The sequence below is a fragment of the Seriola dumerili genome, unplaced genomic scaffold (assembly GCF_002260705.1).
Source record: "Seriola dumerili isolate Sdu_G_001 unplaced genomic scaffold, Sdu_1.0 BDQW01000068.1, whole genome shotgun sequence".
Lineage (NCBI taxonomy): Eukaryota > Metazoa > Chordata > Actinopteri > Carangiformes > Carangidae > Seriola > Seriola dumerili.
Window position 1 is genome coordinate 963,612 of NW_019174323.1, and position 23,946 is coordinate 987,557.

General features: G+C 41.3%; 1 protein-coding gene across 4 annotated transcripts in view; it reads left to right on the plus strand.

Moving 5' to 3' along the window:
* baiap2 (BAI1 associated protein 2) overlaps positions 1–23,286 on the plus strand; it is a 70,970-nt gene extending 47,684 nt beyond the window's left edge. For 2 of the 4 annotated variants that reach the window (XM_022742489.1, XM_022742490.1), the window contains 8 exons: positions 8,381–8,533; positions 11,416–11,652; positions 12,555–12,759; positions 13,319–13,520; positions 13,764–13,844; positions 14,162–14,330; positions 15,602–15,639; positions 21,734–23,286. In XM_022742489.1, the coding sequence (XP_022598210.1) occupies positions 8,381–8,533; positions 11,416–11,652; positions 12,555–12,759; positions 13,319–13,520; positions 13,764–13,844; positions 14,162–14,330; positions 15,602–15,639; positions 21,734–21,878 (1,230 nt within the window). In that variant the 3' untranslated portion in view covers positions 21,879–23,286. Of the gene's footprint in view, positions 1–8,380; positions 8,534–11,415; positions 11,653–12,554; positions 12,760–13,318; positions 13,521–13,763; positions 13,845–14,161; positions 14,331–15,601; positions 15,640–16,663; positions 16,853–21,205; positions 21,252–21,733 lie in introns of those variants that run through there. The other 2 variants (XM_022742492.1, XM_022742491.1) reach the window with 2 other exon arrangements.
* The last annotated feature ends 660 nt before the right edge of the window (positions 23,287–23,946 follow it).

The window sequence follows — 23,946 nt, forward strand, 5'->3', positions numbered from 1 at the left end:
TCTGCTACATTTGTTACTGAAGCATGATTGTTGGAAAATGGTAGTTTGTGGCTTTAGATGATGCTCATGTAAAAGAAGTCGCTCGTCCTGCCTCCCACTTCCACTACATTGTCCTGCAGAATCTTTTAGTTTTTTTCTGTAATAAGAATAAATCCAAAGACATAATGCTGAAACAGTTAATTGGTTGATTGACAGAACATTAATTGCAAGTCAGTGGTTCCCACCCAAGAGGTCACGAAATCCAAGTAAGGGTTCCCAGGAGTAGAAAATAACAATGATAATAAAAAAAATAAAAAAACGTAAACTTGACAAAACTATTGATGTTTCCTCTAAGATGTGGAAATCACTCTTTGACTGAACCTGTAGATATTATGTCATATTATGACATATTAGGTTTTGCTATTGCTACATAGCTAACGTTGGCATTGGCAGCTGTTTACTTACCAGTCTAGAGGAAACGATGTGAGTTCATTATCAAACTTCATTCCTTCACTCACCAACAGCTGTCTAACTCTTGTCTCTATCACGTCTTTTCTTCTACTGAAGTTAGCATGCTAACCAGCTAGCACCACCCTGTCTTGTCACTTTCTATCTTGTCCAAAGCTCTTGCCTAGCGACAATCCCCCCCCCCCCCCCCCACTCCCGGCAAGAAACCAAGATCGGCGACAGAGAAAACTTACAAATAGCCCCTTTAAGGGCGGACAAGAAGCAATAAGTTGGTAACCAGCAGTTTAAGGCATTCATCAAGCTAAAACCACCAGACATATACTGGTTCCAGCTTTATATCAGAAATGATATTGTTGCCAGAAGCAGTATGTTTCCTGCTCTCTCATTATGGTAGAAGATTTTCACCTTCTTTTATAAATACAAACTTCAGGACTGTGGAAACATCTGCTTGAAATGTTGAATTATGATCGCAACTTAATTGCATAAATCTTGTGGTTCTCGACTCAGGAGTGCAGAGTAGTAACACCAATCAAACACACAATTATCAACCCATCTCGAGAAGAAAGCCATAACGGACGCTGAGAAAGTGAGAATTTCCCGCCTCGTGTGAAAATTCTGCGAATGACACGTGAAAACACCTGCCCACTTTCTTCTTCTGGTTTCTGACACGTTTTTAATGGGATGAGATCAGAGGAGACGGTAGCACGTCATGAGATAAGAGTATAGTGGAGAACACGGTGTGATGAGGATCCGCTGGAGGAGAGAAATGAGCTGCAGTGAATTCCTGAAAACAGGAAGTCGGGTTGTTACCCGGCTTACCCATGATTCATGACCTCCCTCTGTTGCTTGTGTTCAAGCATAAACACACATCAAACACATTTGTCTGATAAATTCGGTGCTCGTTGTGTTAATCAGTTTGTGGGTGGAGAGAGGTAGCAGGCCCCAGGGCGTGCGTCACGTAGTGTAACTGGTTTTTACATTGGTGGTACATGTTTACATTTGGCAGAACATACAGTTCAGTTCAGTTTTGATCATGCGCAAAACATTTTGAGAAATATCCCACTAGAAACCTGTTCAGCTCGGTTCATTCAAAGAACCTCGGCTACAATTAGATTTTAGACTAATTGAAATTAGCAGCTCTTTTCTCTCAAAAATAAGTTGGGCTTTAAAAAAAAAAAAAAAGGTTGTTGACATATCTACACATCCTTTTGAATATAATTTCAGAAATACTAAATATTTAAGGACTTTTCTGTGCTGCCAGGCTGAAAAAGATTCTGTCTGCGGTACAGTTATGGAGATTTTTAACCTGTGTCACCAGATGTCACTCTGTTAACTTTAGAAACAAACAGTGGCAGACAGCATCCCCAGGTTCATCTTGATCTTAACGGAGACTGAAAGTTTTATTCATTAACTAAAATGTAAAAATAACTGTTACATAACAGGCACAAACTGGGTCTAGAAGGAAGCTTATGCATAGCAGCTGTTGCCAGATGAGCCTTGACAACCAGAGCTCTGTCTCATGTTATCAGTATTAATAAAAAAAAAAAAAAAAAAAAAAAAAAAATCTGGTTTGATTTCAGTCACATCTAAACTTTCTGTTCAGAAATCTCACTGCAGCTGAGATAACTCAAAAAGGTGTTTACTGTCTATAGAAATTATGACTTGCATCAGGCCAGAAACACCAAAATCAATTTCATCCTGAGATCTATTTTTTTTTTTAACCTGACAGGGAGCTTTGGAGCCAGTTAACACAATTGTCTGTTATTACTTTCATCCTTTTTGATGTTTTCTGTTTTCCTTCATCTCAGTGAGACACCAACGTTTTGTCAGTTTCAAATATTGAGCTGAAGAAAGAAACAAAAAAGTCTAAATTCATTCGAGCTGTAGGGGTTTTCTTTTACCTCTGCACGAAGCACACATGAAAGAATTTGCGCGTCACCCCGCAGGGTTTAACATCCTCCTGGCGAGGTCGGTTTAATTTGTAGACAAGATCTTAAAATGTTTTACTTTTTCACCAAGTATAATTACTGATCAATCTGTCTCTGTGAATGTTTCCACCGCGCTCACTGACGTATTTGGTTCTCAGCAGAGGTCATGCAGCCAGAGTACCAACAGCTCAGACTGTCTCTCATGTGAAATGAGTCAATAAATACTGGACACACAAGCACACGCTCTCCCCTCCCAGCACACGTCTTAAATGCTGATTGTGCTCGCCGTCAGCAGAAACCACGAGAAGCTTTTGGCCCGATTTTTATATTTTGTGTAAAGAAGGAGCTCTAGGCAAAGAGGAGCTGATGGGCAGAGGCATGAAAGGCCGGCTGGAATCTAATTAGCGCTTCATATCTGAGAGCGATCAGAACATGCACACACCGCATACTTACAGGCCTGATGTGTTGAAGCTGCTTAAATAATGGAAAATGAACTGAGCTGTGGTGGATGATTGTACTTTAATGTAGATCAGAGTAGCGGTGTTCTCCTGGGACCTGTTATAAAACTGTGTTGTATTCAGCTTATAGCACTAGAAAATTTCACGGGTTATATACTTAATGATTTTCTAGCTCATGCACATACAATGTCAGTACTGAGGAGTAAAATTAAACAGGGTATATACTGTATATTAGATATGGTCAGATGATTCGTTGGAGTAATATGTCACCTTTCAACAAGTACAGAGCACACAGTGGACTACACATAGTTTGCGATCGTTTGATTAGATGCAAATTTATTCAGGTTTATGCTGATCAACTGAAATAGTAAAGGTTTCGACACAGGAACCCTCTGTAAGGCAGGTCACCAGGATTAACTTACAACTCCCAAAAGAATAAAGCAATGCAAACCGGGGCTGTTGGGGCTGTTGGGGCTGTTGGGGCTGTTGGGGCTGTTGGGGCTGTTGGGGCTGTTGGGGCTGTTGGGGCAACTAGAGCTCTGGCGTACCTGGGCATCTGCCCTCTTTGCCAGGTCAGTTATCCAGCTTATCCAAGCAAGTGTTACACCTCCGTCCATGGTGTCTGCAGTTGTCCATGTGCATGGCCTTAGAATTACCATAGTTTTAGTGCTGAAACAATCAATTCATTTCAATTTGCTCACAGAAAATTGACAACAATTAGTCATGAAAGTCATTTGTCCTGCAAAAATGCAAAATAAATCCTCCTCCAATGAATCCTTTCCAGCTCTTCTCTGTTTTATATTTCATTGTAATTTGAATATCTTTGGATTCTGAACAAAAATATTTTCATATTTTTATACTTGTGGTAGAATTTCTTAGAATTTCTTAATGCTTTACAGACTAAGAAACATTTTACAGATGAATCAATACTGACAATAATTATTAGTTGCAGCATTAAAAGTGCATCTCACCTGAAAACTTACAAAACATGAAACATTACATCGTGATGATGTGATGGTGACATTCAGTGAACAGACAGTATCTGCCTGATGTCAGGTGAGGAAAACTTTATGCTCGGGGTCAAAAGAAACAGGTTTGACAGCTTCTGCTTTGTAGTTGTGGTATTACATTTTGTTTCGTCGCTCAGGGGACGTTTCAGGAAGGTTTTATAATCATGAGGAATTTAGCAGCACAGCACACACACACACACACACACACACACACACACACACACATGAACTCCAGGGTAAACCGGTAAACCACCCATTTATTAGCTTCTTATGACTCTTGTGTTTACTTTACACAGAGTCCGTCATATCTGTAAACTGCACTCACAACCACAGTCTGAGATGTCCCCCGTCTCGCTGCCTGTCACTCGCTCTCTGGTGACTGACGGCTCCCTCGTGGTTTTCCCTGACCCCAGCCCGCTGGCCTGAATCTGATAAACACGGTCGCTAGCTGTGTGTTATCGCAGGCTACCTGAAAGCTTTTCCACCCCCACCGTTCGTGTGATTCATAAGTGGCCTTCATCTTCCTCTGCCGCTGCCACTTTGGCGTGTCACCATTTGATATTTCACTGTGGGTGATCAGTGCATGTTCAGCCTTTGTGCGCCCACATGAAAGACCTCGTTCACGCCATAGAAATTGTTCTTTTCTTGCTAAATGACCATATTCAGCCGGAGGATTTCCTTTAACTTCTCTTCCGGCTGCATGTTGATGTGATTCTCCTACCTGGAAAGTGTAAGGAACAAATACCCAGCGATGAGAGTTGACAGATTTTAAAGATATGAGGTGACACTGGGGCTCCTCCATGTGGCACAACAGCATATCAACCAGTGAAATCTACTTAAAGAGACTTTCAAAACTGTAGAAGAGAGTGCAGGGAAACTGTTTCATGGGTCCAATCTGAAAACAAAAACTTTAGATTTTTCTGGGGAAATGAGACTAAAAACCAAAGTTATCTGATTAATTTCAGTGATAGGATAAAAGACTGATGAACTATGAACCTCCAATTCGTAATCATCAAAAGGAACAACCACCATTAGCTTGAGATAACTTCTGTTGTGATTTGGCACCATTTAAATAAAAATTGACTTGAATGACTTAAAAACTGTGAACACATTCTCATAAAAATAACTTTGAATGAAGAATAACAGGTGGTTGAACTTGGCTAAAATATGAAAGAAGAGAAAGCCTACCTCTCCTCATTAACACCACACAGGAACAAATTAGCACAGCTTTCACTAATTGGAGCATCAAATAGAAGGGTCTGTCATAACATCCAGTCATTTCTTTTTTTAATTTTGATTTTCAAAAAGTCTAAATATCTAGACTTATTTTAATTTCCTCTGACTGAAGTATCACGTGTGTCATAGTCATTACTTAGAAATCAGGACTTCTCATGACTCTGCTCCACCTTTCATTCAGTATCAATGAGTGTCTATGTTTTTTTCACCTCATCTCTGTGTAATCAGTCTGTGTAGAAGGGTGAAAAGATGAGATTAATTGCCGGGGCGTCACCTGCAGTTGTCTCGTCCTCCCTGTCACTCCTGGCCTATTAGGCTCATTACAGAGACGCAGCCTAACAGTTACAGAGACAGTCGATTACTGGAAGGGTGTTGTCGCCCTGAAAACCACTAAAGCTCTCACTCTGCCAGAAGAGGCTGTGGACAGCGAGAGTGGAACACAGGCTGATAGAGTGGGGTGGGGTGGGGTGTGGTGGGGCAGTTGGATAAAGTAAAGTTTATGCAAAGTCTTAAATCTATACATACAGAGTTTAACACAGAAGCAGAAAATGGTTCCTTAGCCTCATGAACACAACATTTTAACATTTATTATGATTTTTTTTTCCCATGAATATTAAAGGTCTATATAGTATAAAGGTAGATGTCCATGTGTAGTTTGATTATAGATCAGGTCTAGGTTCTATATTAATACTGTGAAAGTATCAAAGCCTCAGTCCACAGAGAAATGCACACAGCCTGTATTCAGAAACTGAGCCTTAAACCAGCCGTCAGGACTTCTGTAACTTTGTGATGTCACAACAAAGCAGCCACCACTCTCAGCTACACCCCAAGCCCTGTCCACCTGGACCCACCATCCAACCTTGCAGGATTTGGTTTCTCTGAGTGTTTACCTGAAATCTGCTATATTTTTATTGGATCACTCAGAAAACAGTCAGCCAATCAGAAGAGAGGCTCGGAGGCTCCTCTCTTCTGATTCGGTCACTGACCTGTTGTTTTTAGAGCTCCAGAGAGAAGCCTGAGAGAGAAGATGCAAAACTACACCGAGATGGTTTTCGGTTCTTAAAACCACAAATATATCTTCTTATGGATCAACACTTCAAATAAAACACAGAAGAAGAGGAAAATATGGGGCTCTTAATGTTCAACTAAAGTGAGGAAAGTTTGATTTTAAAAAGGTTTGAGGAGCTACACAGGCTCATTTTATTGTCTTTACTGTGTGAGATTTATTAAAAAGTAAATATAACATAACATTTGGTTTACGGTTGACGAACCCTTATTTACCTGAATGAAAAATTGTACTCGAAGTCTCCATCTTATCATTATAGTCTATAATTAATGCGTGAGACCACCTCTGCAAGGTCGTTACAGCCGAGTAAATCAAATCAAGGCCGCTACAGAGAACTGACTGTCTAACCCCTGCTGTTCTCTGCACATTGGATTACATAAAATCAAATTATATGCCCTTTAGAAAAGAGTGATATTTTTGTGTCCTCACATCTATATCCATAGATGATCTGTTAATTAAATCCCTCAGCCTCTATAGCAACATGTTCACATTTTAATTAGCACACTGGCTATATGAAACATAGCTTTATGTCCGTGTTCACTGACCAAGTTTCTCCTCCGAGGCTTTTTATGGCCCTCTGTCATGGTGACTGAGCCTGGGTGCAGACTCTGTGCTAAAGGTTTACACAGTATCTAGTTAGATTTTAGAGCGCTATGCTCCACAAATTCATACATCAATGAAGTAAAGCAGATTTTTTGTTGAAACTACTTCAACTTAAGATACAGATTTTATATTAAAGGCAGAATCTGTGCTCTGAATTTGAATGAGATTCAGCACTTTTCATCGCTCCCAAGTTGAATGTCTGGTCTTTTAAATACAAGGATGAGAACTGGATGTCAACAGGTTACTGTTAATATTGATATTTTTATGCTGTTCAAGGTTTGCTTTAATTCCAAAAATGTATGCACAACCGCAAAACTGATCCACATTTTTAATCATCCGTCATTAAAAAGAAATGCTGAAGTTTCATCCATATTTCAAACAGTTATGTTTGTGAGAATATGGTTAGAAAGTTACAGATTGGCCCTTTGATCCGTTCCATTTTTTACTGTTAATCTAATTATGTTGTTGAGGCAGAAATATTTACTAATGAATGCGTGAAATAGCCTAATTAATAATCTAATTAGCACATCTGGCGATGCTTAATGTGTGATGGTGATGATAGCGCAGCATTACTTACGTCTCTCATTTAAAAATAACGTTAGTCTCAGTTTGTTTTGTGCATCTAGATTCAAGCCTTCAAAAGGAACCGGTGTTAGTCGGACCAACTAGTCACATACTGTATGACAGTGCGTAGGCTGCAGACTTTCTCTGCAAACAACCCGGCCTCGATCATTAACACCTCATACTGGAGCTCAGTGCTGTCTGGCGCTCGGAGAACGCTGCTCCACATTATTCAACATCGTGGGAATCTGCAAGTGCTTTCGGTTGCATAAGTGAACCTGAGGATAAAGTCGGGCTCACCATGTTCTACATTTGCCGCCGCGCACATCAGGGCGATGCTGGATACGGACGAGTGGCTCCACTTGTTTTGGTGGAGAGATGTCCCGTATCCTGACACAAGCACTAAGAGGACTAAGTGCGCTGAGTCGATGAAGAAGTGGAGGGTGAATGAGTTTAAAAGCCAGATAGAGCTGAAGTGAGAGCCAATTTGAATCGGGAGAGCCAGGTGCTTCAATTCAGCTAATCTTCAGGAAACGCAGAACGCCAGTCACCATAATCACATAATAGACGCATGCATGATCGTTCAGTCTGAGGGGCTTGACTTCTTTTTCTCTAATTCATGGTTTTCAGGTCTGTTGTGCTGTGACATTTTCTAAATGCACAGCGATGTCGATTTTTCAAAGCACACTTTGTCTTCCTTTTTATATGTCATCATTGTGATGCATGATGCCCGGAAAGTCCATCAAAATGCAATCCATTATCTTGCCGAAATCCTTTAAACTTTCAGTTGTTGAAGGGGTTGACTCACCAAGTTTACACAATGGGATATTCTCTGTGGTGCTCACAGGTCTCTAGATTATCCAGAGTAATCGGGACAGAGGTTTTGGGAAGAGATTTTGCTGTTCAAATAGATTGCTTTGATGATCTTTTTGTCTCTGGATTGTGGCATCCTGCTCTCAAACCTTTGTAAATTTAACCCTATCAGAACAGTGTCCTAATCAGGGAAATGCTGCCAAGTTTTTTTTTTGTTTGTTTTTTTTTTCATGCCATCCTTTTCCCTCCTCTCCCCAGTTTGTGGAGGCCATCAGCAATAAGCAGAGCGAGCTGGACAACTACATCGCTGAGGGCTACAAGAACGCTCTGTCCGAGGAGAGGAGGAGGTACTGCTTCCTGGTGGACCGCCAGTGTGCTGTGGCCAAGAACAGCACTGCCTACCACAACAAGGTAAGAAGGAACCACTAACCTTTCTCAGATATGTCACGGCGAGATCATTTTTAAACTAAGCTACATAAGCCGAAACATCACAGCATGTTCACATCTTTCTTTCCCCAGCACTGTGACAGTCTGCATTTATTCATCCATTTTCATTCAAGAAATGACCCCAGGTGCGCCGCCATTATGTCATACATTTTCACATGCATCGGTGCAGCCAGACAGGAGTTTTATATCATCCAACAAATTGATAAGAAAAGCGAGTCTCTCCCACCTCTCACTCCCTCACACGGGGGAAATGTGAAGTGGTAAAGCGAACTGAGAGAGGATGGAGAGGTGGAGGGTGAGTGGGTGAGGAGGGGGGTTGGGAGGGGGGGGGGGCGAGAGAATGACCTACTTCTGCAAGAACACTTGGTTCAGACTCGCAGTGTGAGGGCGTCAAGGTGTCTGAATGACTGATTGATGGACAGAGGGAGGAAGCACAGAACGCAAAGTGCCGATGTGATGATGCATCAAGAGCAGAAAAAGACTGAAGTAGTGTTAAACTCAGTTATGATTTACACTTGACTCTAGAATAAAGTTGTGTTGATTAGTCAATCAACAGAAAACTTAATTGGCAATAATTTTAATTATCGATTTATCGTATCAGTTAAGCAAAAATGCCAGACGTTCTCTGGTCCCAGCTTCTTGCTCCGGGGTGAAAATTTCTTGCTTTTCTTTCTAATATGTGACAGTAAAGTGAATGTTTAACGGGGTTTAAATTGACTGTAGGCATGAATTAAGTGATTAGAATACATCACCTTGAGTTGTGGGAAATTATAACAGGAATTTGTTGCTAATTTTTTTGACTTTTTAGACCAAACAGCTAATTGAATAATAAAAGAAAGCACCCGGCAGATTGATAAATAATGAAAATAATCGTTAGTTAAAGCCCCAGATAGTGACAAGACCAAGCCATAAAATAAGTGTTCTTACTGCCTGATCAAAACATGCTGGAACTACATTTTTACTAGGTAGTTGCTAAATGTTGGTGTGGTTTTATTATGTGGTTGCTAAAGTGTTGTAAGGTTATTGTTAGATGGTTTCTAAACGGTTGTGAGGTTGTTGTTAGGTAGTTGCTAAATGTTCTTATGGTATTGTTAGGTGGATGCTAAAGTGTTGTTAGCTGGTTGCTTTGGGTATTTGTGTAAATTCCCCAGTTTAGAGTAGTTACATTGTGACCAAGCTGTTAATGAGTAATAACCCGTTATAACGCTAGTGGTTGGTTACTGTGCTTGTGCTGAAATGAATACTCGATTACTTTCTAAGTGAATAAAGAGAAAATGAATTGGCAGCTGTTTTGATCATTCTTCAGGAGAACAGCTCGCATACAGAAACAAGAAAAAGAGTGAAACAAATGAAGAAAGAAATGTGGATTTTAGTCATCACACTGGTAAAAGCACTGACCACCTACACTCTACCTTAGCTATTTGATAGGGCTAAGTGAGGTCATAGTGACTCATCATTTCCACCAGCAGCAAGTCACATGGACAAAGACTTTGCTGCACACATAGAAATTCATGGGCGATATCCCATTCATCCCAATTCCTTCTGAGCTGTTTGTGTTTAGTTTCGAGATGACTGAAGGTTCCTGGAATCTGGAGTTCACAGTCGTGAACTTGTGATTTTTTTTCATTTTTATTTTTTATTTTTTAGCCATCAGAAATCATAATAAACTTAACTACATATAAAGGTCAGGAACAAAAAACCATTTCAGACAGAACACGAGTCCCTAGTAACATGATGCTTACTCTGTCGGTATGCATTTGTTTTCGCCGTACTTTTGTATTTGTGTATGCGTTAGTTTATTTGATCATCCCGCCCACACCCTGACACCTGACGCTGCGGCCCACACACACTCAGCAGGGCCAGACAACCTTGGAGCCGCACTGTGTTTATCCTCCACACCAGCCTGGTGGAGTTAAAACTGTTTGAACAGCAGACTCTCCTCAGCGTCCTTCATGGATTCACGGATCCAGGACTCCCTCATTTATTCACAGATGATGAATGCAAATGAGAAGTATCTTTATGTAACTGCCCTGCTGTATAATGTATGGAGGGAATGTGACTCGGCCCGTCGAGCACCAGCTGAGAGCTTCTCAAACCGGTGCATTCATAAAGAGGATTCATATCTCTCCCTCTCACTCCTGCCTCTCATCCCTGTTCTCGTCTCTCGTTGCCTGCATCCACTGCGTGTTCCTCCTCTTTTCCTCCCGTCATTACCGTATACTTCTGCTCATGTGAATTAAGATGAATAATGTGGCGTATATAGAGAAATTCCATCGAACGTTTACAAAAGCAGCATCACCTCTGGTGGTGTGTACAATATATTTCTTAGTTCTCTGTTTAATTTTTGCTTGTTCTTTATTGCCAATGTACTGGTGTATACAAAGGAATTCAGGTGCTCAACCTGAGCAGAGAAGAAAATATACAATTAATATTAAATATACAAGGAATATATAAATATAGATAAAAAAAGAATTAGATCTGTCCATGCAAAACCTCACAGACTCGCACTCAAGAACACACACATACGCACACTTCGCCTACATATGTACCCTTATGTATTATGTAATAATTCCAGAGTATAGGATATTGCACAGGCATAGATACTGAGTTAATATATTTCAGTGTAATTTGGGCCAATAAACAAGTGTAAAGGATTTATTAGCATTGTCAGACATGGTGTTGTAAACTTTCACTTTTTTTCTGAACTACTAATGAACTGCTTTCTTTTAATTAAAGAAGCATATTTTCCTCTCAGGCGAACCCAATAATACCGTCTTTAAAACACAGGCCCAGCCTGCTGATGTTTCCCCACCCTCAACCCACTCTCTCCCTCTTCTGTCCGACAGGGGAAGGAGCTTTTATCCCAGAAGATCCCAGTGTGGCAGCAGGCATGTGCCGAGCCCAACAAACTTCCAGATCGTGCCATGTTTCTGGCCCAGCAGATGAGTGGTGCAGCGGGCACCATGCCTCCCGGTGCTCATCATCCAGGCATGCCCATCTCTGAGCCCATCCCTGGTGTTAAACCCCTGCCGGTGCCTCCGGAACTGGCAGCCCTCAGGGCCAGCGGGGGTATGGGACAGCAGGTCAGTTCCTCTAGTACCCTGTAATCCTCCTTTAGTCTAGCTGAGGCCTGTGCACATTTTTTTTCCAGAATGCTTGATAAACATTTGAACCTCTACACTTCGAGGACCATCATTGACGTAATGCATTCTCTAGTCCGAACCTTAGCTTCAGAGTTTAAGCTTATAATCAGGTTTAAGCTAATTTACCCCCAGACAGCCTTTTAAGAAAATGAGACCAAATTTCAAAAATGTCTTTACTGTCACAGCACAAACATGCACACATCCAAACACAGGTAAGTGGTGTCTAATCAGACCCTTATGAGTGTGTCAGGGGGTGTTGCCCCCGGATGTGGCTGTTGCATGATGGGAGCCCTCAGCACATCCTCAGAACTCTGGGTGAATGCAAATGAAATCGTTAGTGAACCATGCTAATTAGCTTGTTGCGCAGAAGAGGTTTAAATTCCTCACGTCCTCTGGCTCTTTTACACCCTGCCCCCTCCTCCTCCTCCTCCTCCTCCTCCTCCTACTACTCCTCCTCCTGCAGGCCTGGTTACAGGAAATAAAAAAAAAAAAAAGAAAAAAAAGAAAAAGTTGAAGATTTACATGAAAGAGCGCCTCGGTTTGGCCTGAGCGTCTAATTAAAAACTGTGGTGCAGATTCAGTAGAGCTTTATGTTCCCAGATTAAACACACTTTGAAATTCTTTGCAGTCTCCCAGTAGTCATTTCATATGTTTATCTCTAAACCAACATGCACTCAAGTGTAGTCTTTTCATTAATCAGCATTCCCTGACCCAGATCCACTCTCCACCTCGTTCCTTATTATTAATGAGCTGCGAGATGTCATGTAACAGTGTTGGGTGATGTAAAGAGAGGAAGGCATTGTGTTTTAATTGCCTGTATGCCAATTTCGTCACCTTCGCAGAGGCTGATGGGAGGTGTAGACGGAGGGATGCCGGTGATGAACGGCACGGCCGGCGCTCACGGAGGAGAAGACTACCAGCAGTGGATGGAGGGCAAGGTGGCCCAGGGCAAGGTCTCGCCCCAGACCCAGCGGCATGGAGGGGAGGTCTACTCCAACACCCTGCCTGTGCGCAAGGCCGCACCCGCCAAGAGCAAGACCACACTGAGTAAGGACACACACTGTGAACTAATGTCCAACTGCGCTCTAAGTTTAACCTTATTTAATGTGGCACAAGTCCTGGCAACATTTAATACAGGCAATTTCTGTTTGGCAAAGGATGTTGCTGGAAGCCTTTATTAACTGGACACTGCAGGAAATGTATAATCCCAATTGTTTTATTATATTAACATGAATCAAATGACTACAAGTAATATGAAGTAGTTAAAGTATCATCCAACTCTTCTAGCATCTTTTCGCTCTTTTAACCGTGAGCCAATAATATGTCAGGACTGTGGGTACATCAGCTAGTTGTGGATTTCTTTTGCCCCCTAGTGGCCAAAAAAGAAAATGCAACCTGTGCAGGTTTAATGAGAAGAAACCCAAAGCAAGTGGGAATAGAAGGAGGTGTGATATTAAAAATGAGTTAAAAAAAAAAAGATGAAGGACAGAAACAGTTTTCATAAAAATGGGGGAAAAGTAAAAAATACTGTTGTGCTAGTAAATTCCTATTCCTACTGTTAAGAAGAGCAACGCATGTCCCCCCTCCCTTCCTGTATTTACACCAGCGGAGACCCGTACTCTGCCCCGGTCCAGCTCCATGGCTGCGGGGCTGGAGAGAAATGGGAGGACTCGTGTCCAGGCCATCTTCTCCCATGCAGCTGGAGACAACAGCACCCTGCTCAGCTTCTCTGAGGGTGACATAATAACCCTGCTGGTCCCCGAGGCCCGCGATGGGTGGCACTACGGAGAGAATGAGAAGACGAGGATGTGAGCGCAACTCATGTATTCAAAGAAAATTTAATTTTGTTTTGTCTTGACACTGTCTCATTTTGGTTTGCAGAGGAACCAGTGATTGTTTTTTGGTCCAGTTGCTACGACTATTTATGACTATATATTATAGAAAGCACTTAAAGTAGATTTTATTAAATCTCTACCATATTTGTTACAAACGCCCGGACAAGTTCTTAATTAGTTTTTTGTGTTGCTAATATCTGGTGTCACCTCCTCCAGGCGTGGCTGGTTTCCCTTCTCCTACACCAGGGTGATCTCTGACAATGATGGCGACTCCATGAGGCAGCTTCGAGTACACAAGTGGGTCTTTGGGTGTTGTTATTTCTTTATGAAACATAAACCAATTGAACTGATATATTTGTTTCATTTTTTTTGGGGTGTTTTTTGGGGTGAATATTGACCTTTTTTATTTGTTTTTGATTAAACTTTGTCAGGTACAGTTTTGTTTTTAATATATATTGATAGTGACATTGATTTAGCCTGAGTGCCCGCTGATCACTCCCCTGCAGATCTATCTATCTACCCCATAAACACCAACAAACTTGCATATTTGTTCCTGAATGGCCTCAGGGGGGGATTAGCCTTTTTCCTCATTTTCTGTGCACCTGTGTTTCCAGCCTCCACCACGGGAAGAGCAGCAGCACAGGCAACCTTCTAGAGAGAGAAGACATGGCTCTCCCCGCCCCTGATTACGGCATACACTCCCGTATGGCGGCACAGAGCGCTACTGCGCTGCACGGCAGACAACAACGCCCCTACAGCGTGGCGGTTCCAGGCTTCTCACAGGTGAGTGGGGGGGGGGGGGGGGATGGGGTCCTGCAAAACAACTATACGAACACACTGGCCATCTACCCACACACGAGTTTCACACGTGACACACGAGCTGAGGCGTCGCACAAAACCTGGCGAAGATCTGCGATCGTCTGTCTGAGAAAGTTTGGAGCTTTTCCCCCTAAGCCCTGCTGACAGGCTGTCTCTTACTTTACCAGGACCCAGAGTTCTCTTGTGCCGCAGCTCGCCGAGAACGCTCTGCTACATTAGCTTCTATAAACGCAGAAATCAGTTCTACTTGGCTTCACGCGTTCCTGTTTACGGAGGCTCGAGTGGAAGACGTGGCACAGCTCAGACTGAAGAAGTCTACCTCTGCGCCTGGCTGCCTCTGTCTCTGAGGAGAGCGCTTCTGGCAGGCATCAGTTGATAAGAGAGAGAGAGAGAGAGAGAGGGTTCGCCCAGCTGACTGAAACTAAAGAGAGACAGAGAGGGGGTAGAGGGAGGCAGCGGTGATGAGGGAGGGGGGGGGTTTAATTTTTCTGACGGCTAGACTTGCGTAACACTCAGCCCTTCTCCATCAGCCCAGCGTCCCTCCTACGCTTCACCTGGAACATTACATGTGGGCGATGCTTAATTGCTCGGCGGTCGTGTAACAACTTAAACAGTTCTTCTGCCTCACTGCATTCACAGATGGAAGGAGGACTGGATTTTATCCTCAGGCTTATGTCTCGTGTCTGTAATGCTCCAGTCACTCAGTAGCCACTGATTTGATGATTTGCAGGTCAGAGGACATCTAGACATTTAGTTAACGATTGATGAGTGAAATGTTTAGTAGATAGTTATACACAGCTGGGGACTAAACAAAACAAATTTAGGAGTTGTTCCACATTAAAGAACAGATATTTAAATACTGTTTTTGCGTAGACATTTAAACATCTTTTGACCTTTGAATAATTAACTGGGCAAAACAAAAGGGCAATAAGCTAACAACTTATATTCTGAGGAGATACTTCAGTCAGAGAAGTCATATAAAACATCATACGTTCTTTGTATTTATGTCCTTTTAAAACGCTATGATTTTTCATATCCAGTTAATGCTGCTGTAGGAAGCCTGTTCAAGGTTACAGCTGAGATGTTGCAGTATCTCTTCTGCCCATGTCTCTTTGCTGCCATCTGCCGGCTGCTGTGGTCATTGCAACGTCCCCACTGGCAGTTTTAATAGTATTTATCATTTCGGTTCAGAGTAAATTGTGTGACTAATTCTCTCCTCTCTTTGTTGTTTACAGCAAGGAGCTGAAGAGTACGAGCCCCGCTTCCCCACAAGGTAAGAACCACTCAACTTTTTGCACTTTTTTTATTTTTATTTTTTGTATTTATAAAAACCAAAATCAGGTTCAAATCATTTCCAGTTCAGTCAGTTCAAGATGAATATCTAAAGTCAAATATGTAAACTGGAATGATGTGCTTCCACTTTGGTTGAATGTAATTGGGAGTGTTAGTGGGTGGGAAGCCAGTGAGGGACTGATGTCATGCACTATTCTTGCTGGGGGAAATGAATTGACTTGAACTTCACCATGTTGAAACACCTGAAGCCACAGAGTTGAGGGATTGGGACGTTTTTTTTTTTGTTTTTTTTTTAAAGTCCAGACCTGCAAACACACACAACCAGCAGGACACACTGCATTCTTTGTTTTATGTTGTTTTTGTGTTCTTTTGTTTGTTTTCTGTTCTTTTATGTTTCCATTCTGTTGTGTTTGCACTCGTTTGATAGGCTAGCATAAGTGATAATATCATATAGTATTTACTGCATAGTGGTTTTGTGTTTGGTCGGCCATGAATGGTAAGTTAAAGGGCCTTTTTTTTTTTTTTTTTTTTTTTAGAAATAATTGTTTTGTTTTTTAATCAGTAAGAAGAGATGATATTTTAAGGCATGTTCTTGATTCATTTTATTTTGTGTTAAGCTTAAGTTGATTTAAGTTTTCTTTTTCCTCATTGATATCGACACACTCGTGCTTTGACCTCCCAGCTCCTCTCCATGCCCCCCATGCACCATGCAGCTCCAGTAGTGCTCCCACCTAATAACTGCACTCACCCACCCAATCCCTAATAAGCTCACCCTGCTTCACCCCACCCCCCCACCCCCCCACCCCCCTCCTCCTCGTTCAAAGTCCAGTTTATGAAAGCCACACCTTGCACCGCGGGGAGCGAAGAGTCAGTTTCAGTTCAGTGGGGTGTGTTTTGTCATGAGGGTAGACGTGGTTTCTGCCTCTCCGTGTGTCCTGGTTGTGTTTGCTGCTGTTTCTCCTGAGCCAGCCCACCTGGAAGCCTCTCCCTCTCTCTGTCCACAGTTCCACAGAGGGCAAATTGATTTCGACAGTGTGAGGACAGACAGACAAACAGGCACAGACTCAGCCTCAGACGATGCGATAGGACAGGCACCTCGCTGCCCCTCAACCAACCCCCTCTCCCCCTTCATCCTCACCCCTTCCTCCCTGCCTCCCTACCTCCTGCTTACGGCAATAAACTCTTTCCCAAGCCCGATCAATGAAAAGAAGAGGCTTGGGTCTATATCTTTTCCCCTCTTTGATTCCCCCTCCCCCCCCACCCCCCTCCCATTTTCCCTCCACTCCTGCCTTGTGCTGTCTAACTGGCCGGTTGCCGCACCGGGCCACTGGTGAAGCCTCGGTGCGCAGCCACGCCGGGCCAAACCAGAACAAAACGGACTCTGTGCCATCCGAATATTTAAAACCAACATGATGGACATTTTCTCTGAGGAAAATGTATCTTTTGCTTGTCTTTCATGCATGTACATTTCTTTTATATATCGCCAGGGGATTATATTTCCCCACCAAAGGAACCTGATTTTCATATATGTCAGTGCTCTCCATCAGAATGACAATGTGAAGGATATGTAAATCAGGGTGAAAAGTTAAAGTTGTTGATCCCAAAGAGGATTTTCATAATGTAAAAAAAAAAAAAAAACATTACAATCAATACTTTTACTGGGTCTTTCAGTATTTAACACTAATTTTACCTTTTCATGCTGTGAGGTTTTGTATTCCTCTGAGATAAGAGGTTATGTATCACGAGTAGTGAACAGCTAATGTAAATGTTTGACCCTCTGGGACGGAGACAATGTGATGGGAATGTTTACTGTACATACGTGTGCCATACAGAAGTGCTTGTCATACAGTATCTATGATCGGTTCATAAAGAAACGCACCTTATAAAAGTAATCATCTATATTTCTGACTTTGTGTGAACAATCTGTAACGTTTTCAGTATCAGCCTTCAAACTTGTTCTCCGACACCTTTACGGAGGGGACACTGTGTTCAGACACACAAACCCCCGGCTCTCGGGGTCCTATGACTATCTATTGTGGTGTGTGAATATCATGCCAAGGCTGAATGGGGTCAACTAACCCTCGTCCCTGACAGACAGACAAGGCTCTGAGTTGGTTTAGTGCTGAAGCTATTAGTTTGTTAATCAATTTGCACAATTTCCAGTCAGTCGACTAAGTTTTTAAGTAATTTACCAGACAAAAATGTCAAATATTTACTGGCTCGAGCTTTTAAATCTGCATTTATTTCTGTTTTATATCATTTTAAAGTGAGTATATTTGGAGTTTTTGACAGTTGGTCGGACAAAAAGATCAAATGGAAGAAAAGTACATATTTTTTGAAAGACTTAACAATAACTCAATTTCGAAAAAACATAATCGGCTGATTAATTGCTAACCCATAGTTGCAGCCCTAGCCAGGTTCATGCATGAAAGAAAAGACAACTGGTACAGCTGTTTGGCTCGGTGCACATCGCTTCTCATTTTATACATTTTTTTCTATATTCGGACATGTTGTGTGGGTTAAACGATTAACGTGAATATATTTTTATGGCAAGGTTAAGCCTCAGAATATGGCCAGCAACAGATTATGCTGATGAACTTCTGGATCCAGATGATCAAATGAGGCGTCAGCAGTATTGTGATAATGAAACAAAGTGAGTGGCGTAACGGCGCCACCTTTTTATCCAGTGTACAGATTTGTGGCTCAGCCTCTCTGCAGCATCGACGGGGAGAGGAGTTCATTTGACGTTGAAACCTCATTCAGCCTTCTTGTACTGTGCTCTTTGCAATTAAAGGCGTGATTTTTAAACCTCCAGTGAGTTAAAAAAGAAAAAAGAAAAAAAAAAAAAAAAAAAAGCATCATGTTTTGACGATAAAAGAAATGTTTGTCTGATTCTCTCTGTGCTTAATAAAGAAGCTGGTCTGCTTGTCTGTATGTCAGTCCAGTTAGTGCCTGTCTATACTAACCACTGTCCCTCTGTTGACATCTGATGTCCACTAACTAGCTCACCAGGAATCGGTCTGTCTCATACTGTCATCTTCTTAATCTTATGCGTTTAAAAAAAAAAAAATAGAGAGAAAATCTCATCCAAGTTCTGTCTGTACCAAAGAGAGGAGGTGAAGATTTAAACTGTGCACCTTTTTCCATTCCTTCTACTCTGCAAAAATGTCTGTCTTTACTAAATATTTCATGTGGTCGAGTGTTTAAAGAGTCTTAAGATATATTTTTTTCTTTTATGTTAGAGAAAAGAAATCTCTGCATCACTTTTTTTCACTTGTTAAGACGAGTCGGGATGGACTTCTTTGCACTGTAGAGATGTTGTCCTTGCTGCATACGTCTGCTGTCTCTCTGCTCTCCCTCTCCCTCTCCCTCTCTCGTTTGTCCGTGACCTAACACTTGTCTTCCCCCTCAGCTTTTGCCAACCGCACCTTTTTTTTTTTTTTTTTTTTCCATCTCTGTTTTGATTAATTTAGAGACAAAAGTCGAGTGCAAACGACTGGAAGCTGCCAGTGTTTCTTCTTTCTCCACTAAAATAAAATCCAAGGTATGACTGCCATCGCTGCAGAGATAGCACACCAATCACCTGTGGCCAAATAACTCCTGCATCAGCTAATGTGCTTTTATTTTTCAGGAGTTTTGTTGTGAAAGAGGGAAAAAAAAAAAATCTGAATACTGTACAGAGACTTTATCTATATGCATGCTTTGGGGGCACCAAGAAGTGTAACATTGATGACCTCAAATGTATGGTGAATTTCTAAGACTAAAGCATAAAATAAATTTATTCAGCTGGACATTTTTGTTGTTTCTGTTCATTTGCTTTTTTTATACAGGTTTTTGTTTTTTTGGGGTTTTTTTTTTGCATTCAATTAGAAATAACTTGAATTTTTCTTTTTTGTTAAATATGTTTTTATTTTATTTGTCTTCAAGGACCAAATGTGATTTCTTCTGCTTTGTTTTTTAGCTTGTAAAACGAATGATGTTTATTTTAGAGCTGCTGGGTAAAAAGCACCACTTAAAGAAACTCTGAACTCTTTAACTTTGATCACCGCATCCTAACAGGGAAAAAAAAAAAAAAAAAAAAAAATCAACCTTCCTTTTCTCATAGCTCACAAAAACGGGGACCGCCCTCTTGCTTTAACACATTAACCAGCGGCTCTTCTTGCACATTTGGTGTCGCTTCTCATGTCGACATTTCTGGAACTGCGACGGTTCCCGTCATAACCTCCCACCACCGGCCTTGTTGCATGACCAGTAGAGTGTGTGTGTGCGCGTGCGTGTGTGTTCAGTGCACAGTCGTATTTTACACTGCATCCTACCCGCCCTGACCTGCCAATGCCATACACCCACTGGCCTGCTCCTCCTGCTGCTAGCACAGGTACCTTTTCTCAACTCAACTGTGTGTATTTGTCTGAATCCCAGCACATTCATTTTTATAGTGTCAGTGTCTGTTTAGTTTTTGTTCACTGTGCTGTGGTTTTTCTGCCTGTCTGTGTGCCTGCCTCTTTTATTTTGGTTCCCTGGGTTCTGATATAAATATATCTGGGTCATAATTTACATGTTACTCTAACAGTTTCTAGAGACCTCAAGTGTTTGTGTTTGTGAATGTATTCATGTAACATTTTAATATCATTATGTTATTACAATCATTTTAGATACATAGAGAATGACCATGAACAAAATGGACCATAATTGAGTTTGACTGGCAGCTTGTACGGGGCCCAACACTGTTTTCTATATTGTGCATCATTGAAGGAATCATCCGATCATTTACTCGGGTAAAAGTCGTGAGACCACAACAGAAAAACACTTAGTAAAAGTAAGTTAAAGTCCTGCATTTGAACTTTAACTTAAGTAAAATTTATACAAGGAAAATGCAACAAAAAATATATATATATATATTGTGCTGTATAAAAGGGCCTTTGTCCAGGCTGTTGACCAGTAAACCGTAAAATATGTACATCGTGTTGTTGCTATCATATAACAACCTTGTATCTCCAGTTATAGGGGGTTTTCCTGCTTAGATAAATTGATTAATTAGATGTTGCTGCCTTTTCTTTTTCCTAAATCCCTTTGGTTAATGTCTGAAATCCATAATATAACAACACTATTGTTAATTTGGGTGTGATAAAGGGTGTTTTCTCTGAGTTCAGCTGATTAGACTCTTATCCAGGTGTCAGTTCACGTTCTGCCGCCAGTTCCTCAAAGTTTCACTCGAGTAATTGAACACAAACAACCAATCTCTGGTCACAGTCGGATCCCCTGTGCAGCATCCTGCTTCAGACAGGAGACCGTGAAGGTTTAAATGGAGGCTCCCAGTCATCTCAGTCATGGTCTCATTTATTTGCACAATGAGTCTTAAAGAGCCCTTTTAATATTGGCAGCTTGTGTTAATAGTAGTTAAATGTACATACTGTATAGTGTCAAACCATGTAAGAACACATAGTATATCATAACTCTACATTGTCATGTATTATATTATAATCTGTCACTTGGTTTTTGAGAAGATCCTGAAATGCTGACACATGGGGACTGTCTTTGCCTTTCAGTACAGGGCCTGATTACGCCCGCTTTTGAGAGACCAAAAAACCCATCGTAAGTGACTGACCTCAGGTCTTCAGGGTCTTGATGCAACCATTTCCTCTTTCCGTTTTTCAGCATCACTAAAAACTGCTTCATCGTCATGTCAGCTGTGGGTGTCATGGTGTGGCTCTTGGGTTATTTCAGTTTTTTTTTTTTTTTTTTGTTGTTTTTTTTAATGTGATGTTCTTACACTCTGACATCATCATCTGACTGTGGGGCATAATACTTGAAATGTGTTGCATCATGCTCAACTTTCCTTCCTCTTTTTTTGCATGACTCATCACTTTTATTTACTTAACTGTATTTTTTTTTTTTTTCCCAACTTCCCTGTTGTCGAAAAAGAGCGGTGTCATCCTGTGCTGTCTTTGACCTTTTCTGCCATTATTTTGAAATTGAACGCATGCTTTCTGTTACGTTTTATCCCAAAAAAAAAAAAAATGAAGCTAGATGTTTTTTTTTGACTGTATTTTTTTTTTTTGTTTACTTTCTCCCAGCAATGATCCACCCATCGAGCCGGCTGTGGAGGCCCCGGCCAAACCGCCCCTTTCTGATGACGAGGACGAAGTGGAGGACGACCAGCTTGATGAAGCTCACTATGACTCCCTGGAGAAGGCCTCGCCTCCCCCGGGGGAATACTGAGCTCTCCCTCAGTTCGGACCAGCTGGAGGTGGATCTCTGGTGCAGCGCTGCACTATCCTCCCCTCGGCTGTAACGCTCTGATTCAGCCGCATTATCACATAGAGCTACGAAATAAATGAAATATGACCAGCGAATGAACTGCGTCACAACGATTCACATTTACAGTAATCTCTATTAGCTGAGAGATAATGTAAATAAAAACTACAACTGATTTCTATTTTGATCTTCTAGCATGGAAAGCACAGTGAAAGGCAAAGCAGTATAAAAATCAGGCTTTGCTCTTGATTGTTTAGTTGTACTTTCGTAGAAGGCACGTGCTCACATTTTGGGGTAATAGTGATGGACAGCAGCAGAGGTTTCGCTTCCAAAACATACAAGGAGAATGTGGTGTGAAGTGAGGAGGATACGTGTAGATGTTCACCTGCCGGGGCTCATTTTCAAAGCCTGAATTATTTGCCTCTTACATTGCGTCACTACCCAGAGACAGACTGCTTCAGGAGACTTCTCAGACCCTGAGAGTCTAGATGGAGTCGGTGATCAGTGTGCTTTTTAAAAAATACAGCTTTCCTGTCCCTGCCTTGTCAGCAAAAGGGCTTTAACGGTAGTAAACTACACATCTCATCAGGTGTTTCACCTTTTAGCCTCACCTGTTAATACTGCCTTCTTAAAGGGCACAAATGTGGTCGTCAAAAGAAAAAAACCTGCGAGAAAACAGAAAAGTCTGTTCTCTGTCTGAACCGAGGCGGATGATGTGAAATACAAGAAGTCAGATGTTTGAGGAAGAAGATGAGGATTAAAAAAAAAAAAGTGTACTGAAACACACCAGAGAGAATAGAATATAGCCAGAAAATCAGCAGTATATGTGGAATAAATTTGTGCTGAGCGATAGCATCAAAACTGATAAGCACACTACTCATAGTACTGTACCTTCAATTAATTGTATACTCACACGAAATCTTATATTCTGTAACATTAGTTATAAGCAGCACTGTAGGTGTTTGTACCTGCAGTAATAATGTACTGTACTGGTTCTCAGATTTCATTGATTCATTTTTTCTTTTTTGATTAATATTGTTTTTAGTGAACAAGCAGTTTGTAAGATCTTGTTAAAGCAACATTTTCGACAGAAATTCTTCAATAACACAATGAACAGGAGAGAAACTTTGCGATTGCATATTGACTGTAATGTGAGAAACAGAGTTGCACTGGTATAGGTCATTATGAGTTAGACTGAGCTGCTAATTGTTTTTTCCTTTATTTGCCCAGGTTTTGAGAGTTTTCTGACTCCACCCCAAAACAGTCAAGGTGTATGGAATTCACTTACAGAGTTACAGATATCTAAAGGTCACATATTTTACACTTTTACAGCGTTTTATTTGAAGTTTTGATCCATAAGAAGATATATAAAAACTATCCCAATGTAGTTTTACATCTCCTCTCTCAGGCCTCTCTCTGGAGCTCTAGTAACAACAGGTCAGTGAGATAATCAGAAGAGAGGCTCAGGCTGACTGTTGTTACATCACAAAGTCACAGAAGTCCTGACAGCTGGTTTTAAGGCTCAGTTTCTGAATACAGGCTGTGTGCATTTCTCTGTGTACAGTATTAATATAGAACCTAGACCTGCTACATAATCAAAGAAGACATGGAGATCTGCCTTTATACTATATGGGACCTTTAATACTATGTGCTGTGAGCATAAATATGTGAAAGATTGAACAACGGTGTGTCTTTCCAATGACATTGTGCCAGTTGTAACAGTTTTCACAGGAACTATTGTACCTTCTAAAGAAAAAAGTAGTCCCTAAATGCTTTGAGCACCACATATGAAATTCCATTCACCATAACTGCTGTGGGAGTGTTGGTAGAAATCAGAACCATGCTGTACATCTCAAAACCTGGATAACTGCCTGCTTTGTTTACTTCAGGTAAGAAAAAAAGAAATCTGTTCTTTCTTGATATGGATGAACATCCTGTTTAATTTTGCCTGTCAATGTGATGGAGGTAAAGATGTAAAACATATGTAGCTATTAAATGTTTGGGTGAGTTCCAATAGTGTAACTTTTGTCCT